The sequence below is a fragment of the Mustela erminea genome, chromosome 3, assembly GCF_009829155.1.
Source record: "Mustela erminea isolate mMusErm1 chromosome 3, mMusErm1.Pri, whole genome shotgun sequence".
Taxonomy (NCBI): domain Eukaryota; kingdom Metazoa; phylum Chordata; class Mammalia; order Carnivora; family Mustelidae; genus Mustela; species Mustela erminea.
The window spans coordinates 86,676,568-86,682,567 of record NC_045616.1 but is presented as its reverse complement, the minus strand read 5'-3'; the positions used below and the strand labels follow the sequence as shown (position 1 = coordinate 86,682,567).

Sequence of the window (6,000 nt, the reverse complement as noted above, 5' to 3'; positions counted from 1 at the left end):
TCTGGTTCAGAGACAGACTGTTTAATGACAGTATCTTGTAACCGTCCTCCATGCATAAATTCCCCTTTAGATGACACAGTGAAAGCCAGCGTACCTGTGTGTGCGGAGGGGCTTTACACAGCAGAAGAGAAACCCTGAAATTATGAAACTCAGAACTTATGTGAGACAGGTGGTAGAGCTGTCCCTTCTCATGGAGAGTTAGGAGAGAGAAAGAGAGAGAGAGAGAATAAGCATGTAACTCTGAGTTTTATTACTTTTGAAAGGGGGAGCAGCTGGCTCTTGGGAAATGCACCAGAAAGCAAACATTCTGTATCTTCCTCGGCATGTTTACCATTCAAACAACCTTAACACGGGTGTAAGTAATCTCAGAAAGCCGGATTGCACAGAAACCCCCATTTCTCACACACAGCTCTAGACAGGAAACACTCCCTGCCTCTTCCACCCTTTAAATTCTATTCTTAGGTTTCTAGGGGATTTGGATGAAGAAAGCTAAATATAATGGATTCCACAGCCAGCACTGTGCCCCAGCAGATCACAGACACCCACTGAGTGAATGACACCTATCTCCTTGTTTCAGATTTTAATGAAGATGAGGCAGAGGGTTGGTTGGTTAAGATGTCCGGATAAGGCTTCTGTGGAGCCAGGGCAATCTGAGCCAATTCATTCGTCTCTCTCGTGGGCCCTAGGCGACGACCCCCACACTCTGAAGCACCGCTAAGGTTCCTGACATCCCCACCGCCAGGGCCGAATGCGCACAGGCTGAGACCACGCCAGACTTCATCGGGTCTTCTTGGTAGAGGTCTTCAGGGTCCAGAAAGGGATTCCCATCCAGCGTCAGGTTACTCACCGTGGGCAGCTCTTCTGGCCGAGGCTCTTTGTTCAGCCTGTTGCACCTAAGATCAAGCTCGCTAAGCCTGGCCGGTAGTCCCTTAGGCACTTGCTCCAACCTGGCGAAGGACAAGTTGAGAGAGTTCAGTGTCCTCGGCCAGACACACACAGGAGCGCCTGGGGCGGTGGCGCGCAGCGAGTTGTGGCTGAGGTCTAGGCGCTGAGGTTGCACACCCGCCCGCACCATCGCCAAGCACACGCCGTTGGGCGTCTGTATCCCGGCGTTCCGTAAAACTAGAGCCTGGAGGGCCGGGAACTTGTGCTGACAGAGAGCTGCAGTCAGTCCGTGCTCGCCGAGTCGGGGATTGTCGGACAGGTCTAAGGTGGTGAGGGCCAGGAAGGTGGGGAGGTGTGCGCAGGAAAAAGCAAGCGAATGTGCTTGCGCAATGTTCAGTACCTTGAGGCCCGGCTTCAGCCACCGTTGCAGTTCGGTGAGCCAGGCACCTCCCGCTGTCCACGACACGTTCCGGAGAGTGAGGGTGGAGAGCGCAGGCCCAGTCGCTTCCAGAAGCGGCGGTGGCGTCCCGCCGGTTACCTCCAGGTCCTGGAGCGTCAGTTCCTTGATGCGGGAGTACGCCAGCGCACGCAGGAAGGCTGCCACGAGCACAGCAGGAACCTGCGCAGAGGCCACTGTGAGCCGCCGCAAGCGCAGAGCTTTCAGCACGTCAGCGTACTGCTTCGGGTCTGTGTCTGCGCCTTTTAGAAACTGTTCCAGGTTGTGGCCGCCGCCATGGATCTCCACCTCGATGGCACTTACACACTGGTAGGCGTTGGACCACTCGGGCTGCGGATCCGTGAAGTTGCAGAAGCAGCGGAAATCCTCGTCGTCCACTTCGCAGGGCTCTAGTACGACCTCAGAGAGGCACAGCGTTGGCAGCAACAGCAGCAGCAAGCAGGGCGCACGCACCTAAGGAAGAAAGCAGAGGTCAGGGCTGCCCCAGTCAGTACCTGGGGTTCCTTGAGTAGTTCCCTTTGGGCCCCAAGACCGTACACTCACCATGGTCTATTGGTGCTCCGGGTCTCTGTGTCCTGGTGGGCTCAGGGAGGAGCTACTTTGCTGTACAGCCGCACCCACCTCTTTCTTCTAGGCTTCACACACTTAGCTGAGCTCTTGGGCGGCCTGCGAGTTTATGCAACCGTGGGATATCACTCTGTTCTTTTCTCTGTGAACCCTGGTCACTCCCCACCTCTCTGCCACCCAACTACTCCATGCGGTACCCTTCTGGGAAGTTTTGCAATGAAGGATGTTGCCAGGACTGTAACAGGAAGGATCTTGTAGGGCATTTAGAGTGCAATGCCCCAGGCAGTATCCTGATGAGTCAGATACCCCAGGCTTGTTTACTAGCTTTGGGGAAAGAAAAGTCCCCAGTGCTTCAGGCCAGGACTCTCACTTCCCCCTGTCTTTATCCCACGGAATCAACTGGGGTAGTTTCTTTAACTTTTTCCTCGTCTGGGTTACTATTAACGACACCCAAATCCAATACCCTGAATACCCTCGCATGTTTAGCTGTTGCCCACGACAGCTTCTGGAGACTGAGGGTGGAGAGCGCAGCTAGATATTTTGTGGAGGATATCGCAAACTTCCTCTGTTGACTCCAAGGAATAGCATTGAGGTTCAAGGGAAGGAAGTTGGTCTGAAGAACAACCCCTTCCTTTATGATTTGTTGTTGTTGTTGACTTTTTCTTTTTTAAAACTTTGATTATTAAGAAAGTAAGAGCTTTGATTTTGGGGGTGGGGGGACGTTTGGGTGGCTCAGTCGGTTAAGCCGCTGCCTTTGGCTCAGGTCATGATCTCAAGGTAGGGATTGAGCCCCATGTGGGGCTCCCTGCTCCATGCGGAGACTGCTTCTCCCTCTCCTCCCGTTCCTGCTCTTTCCTCTTGCTATCTCTGTCTCTCTTTGTCAAATAATTTTTTAAAAAAAATCTAAAAAAATAAAAGAAAGTAAGAGCGTTGTTTTTTTTTAAAGATTATTTCTTTATTTGAGAAAGAGAGAGTGGGGTGAAGAGCAGAGGAAGAGAGACAAGCCGACTCCTCGCTCAGCACCCAGCATTTTGAGGGTCCGGATACCAGGATCCTGAGACAATGACCTTAGCTGAAACGAAGAGTGGGGCACTCAGCCGGCTGAGCCACTCAGATGCCCCAGCTTGCAATCTATCTTTCTTTTTTTGAGATTTATGTATTCATTTCAGAAAGAGAGACACACACAGAGAGAGAGAGAGAGACAATGCTCCAGCAGGGGCTGGGGTGGGGGGCAGAGGGAGAGGGAGAAGCAGACTCTCTGCTGAGTGGGGAGCCCCACACAGGGCTCAATCCCATGACTCTGAGATCATGAAGACAAGGTGCTTAACTGACTGAACCACCCAGGTGCCCAGAAAATAATAGCTTTCTTAAAGAGGTCTTTAATAGAGACACATTGGCCAAATAGTTCCACTTCTTGCAGTTTCCATTTCCTTTCCCTGAAACTGAGAAACAGTTATTTCAAACCCAGATTTCCTCCTTGCGCCTAGCTCTCCACTGCCCTTCCCCTGCAACACAGTTCCTGGGAGGAAAGGCAAGACCTATGTTGAATGAGGATTAATTAGTAATCACCTGTTTCGCAAAAACAAACAAACAAACAAAAAAACCCCACAAAACCCACATGTCCCAGAGGGTGAATAGGGGCTGTGCTTTCACAACCACCCTCACAGTTCTTCACCTGTAGATTCTGGGGCAAGACCTATACTAAAAATGTTTGAATTCTCACTTCTCCCATTTTTTTAATAAATGGCTTTACCTTTGTCCATATTCCAAACAAGCAGGTTTCATTAGACCTCACTGCTCCCTGTGTATCTTGTTGGGCATGTCTTGATACCCCGAGCCGTGCCCTAAGACCAGCCAGGCCGGGTCACTGGAACATCCCTGAGGACCAAGAATGTGAGTTTATAGTTCAGTGTTAAATACACTGACTCTGTGGCCAGACAGCCAGGCTTGGAATCCCAGCTCTAGCACTGAGGTTTTAATACTTGGGCAAATTTCTGCGCCTCAGATTTCTGGGTTCCTGATTTGTAACATGGAGATAATGGTAGTACTTGTCTGTGACTACAGAGCCATATCTAGAGCCATATCTATTAAGAATAGTCCTGATTTTGGGCGCCTGGGTGGCTCAGTGGGTTAAGCCGCTGCCTTCGGCTCAGGTCATGATCTCAGGGTCCTGGGATCGAGTCCCGCATCGGGCTCTCTGCTCAGCGGGGAGCCTGCTTCCTTCTCTCTCTCTCTGCCTGCCTCTCAGTGTACTTGTAATTTCTCTCTGTCAAATAAATAAATAAAATCTTTAAAAAAAAAAAAAGAATAGTCCTGATTTTTATGTTCTTCATCAGTGCCTCTGCATTCAGAAGACTCAGACCACTGAAACCTGGCTCCTTAGCAAATCCCATCATTCTAAGGGTGGTACTTTGGATGATGGTTCCAAGCAAAGAGGGGGCAATAATGGTTCTGCAAGGATCCCCAACTCACCTTGATTCAACAAATACCTATCATTTGTCTACCAAATGTCAGGGCTGGTACAAAGCCCAGGGACACACACATGACCATTGCACCATCCCTCAGGTACTCTGGTAGGAGGGGGGAGGCAAACACAGATGCAGACTACAGTCCATAGGGAAGAGGACTCGCAGAGGAGAAACTAAAGACTTGGGGGAGCTGTGGAGAAAGGAACAGCTAGCTCTGTATTAGAGATGACGTGGGGCTATTTTTTACAGGGTTGATCGTGATGTTGGGAAGACAAGTACAAAAAAACTGGGTGGGCAGCTGTAACTGTCTGGGCAGATATTTTTCCTGGAGACTTGTCTTACCTTCCCCACCAGGGGAAATATGTAGGTGTTAGAAGCAGCCTGTCCCATGACAAAGGAGATAAAAGACTCAGACTCTATACCCAGCCAGTGCATGGTGCTCTGAGCAGTTGCTCAGTAAATGGCTGTTCCAGTGCTGGATGGATGCTGGGCCTGGAGAGATGTGGGGGCAGGATAATGGTCTGCAGATATTTAACTAGGTGATCTGTGGAAGAGATTAAAGGCAATTTTTTATTTTATTTTTTAAAAGATTTTATTAATTATTTGACAGAGATCACAAGTAGGCAGAGAGGCTGGCAGAGAGAGAGAGGAAGGCAAGCAGGCTCCCTGCTGAGCATAGAGCTCGATGCAGGGCTTGATCCCAGGACCCTGAGATCACGACCTGAGCTGAAGGCAGAGGCTTTAACCCACTGAGCCACCCAGGCGCTCCTAGAGACAATTAAAAAAAATATATTTATTTGACAGAGAGAGAGAGCACAAGCAGGAGAAGTGGCAGGCAGAGGGGGGAAGCAGGCTCCCCACTGAGCAGGGAACCTGATGTGGGGACTCTTTACCAGGACCCTGGGATCACGACCTGAGCAGAAGGCAGATGTTTAACTGACTGAGCCACCCAGGAGTCCCAGATTAAAGGCGATTAACTCCAAGAGGTGGAATTAAATTCTAGGAAAGAAAGTTGGTTTGAAAGTGTCAAATCCTAACCACAGACTACCAGAGGAAGTTGATTTGAGAACAGTTCCCTTTCTTGGATTTGTTCTTACTCATATATTTCCCTAAATAATAGCTTTCTAAAAATTAGAGACCTCCAATAAAAATTCCTTTTTTAAAAAAGATTTTATTTTATTTATTTGAGAGAGAGAGAGAGAGAGAGCACAAGCAGGGGGGGTGGAAGAGGGAGAAGCAGGCTCGTTGCATAGCAGGGAGCCTGATGTGGGGCTCCATCCCAGGACCTGACCCGAAGAGAAATGCTTAACGGTCTGAGCCACCCAGGCACCCCCTCCAATAAAAATGCTTAACTGCTACCAGGACTCCACTCTCTTGGAGCTGTGAGTGGGATTTGGGGAGGACAACATCAAACAATACACTGTAACTTCATGACAGTAAAAATGGTTATGAAGTATATGGCGCTATAGGCTCTTATGACAGGGACAGAGGCCAGTAGTTCTGAGTAGGGGACATTGGAATTGAGATCTTGAGGGACAGAGGCCCAGTAGTTCTGAGTAGGGGACAATTGGAATTGAGATCTTGAGGACAGTGTTAATTAAGGGAAGGGTGCTGGTTTGAGGG

At 49.6% G+C, this 6,000-nt stretch overlaps 1 protein-coding gene across 1 annotated transcript; it reads right to left on the bottom strand.

Annotated features, from left to right (window-relative positions):
* Positions 1-2,154, bottom strand: CD14 (CD14 molecule). Its single transcript, XM_032336511.1, has 2 exons — positions 1,886-2,154; positions 1-1,795 (listed from the first exon to the last, which is right to left on the bottom strand). Exons 1-2 carry the CDS (start codon positions 1,886-1,888, stop codon positions 683-685), a joined length of 1,116 nt encoding a protein of 371 aa, XP_032192402.1. The 5' UTR covers positions 1,889-2,154; the 3' UTR covers positions 1-682.
* Positions 2,155-6,000: the final 3,846 nt, after the last annotated feature.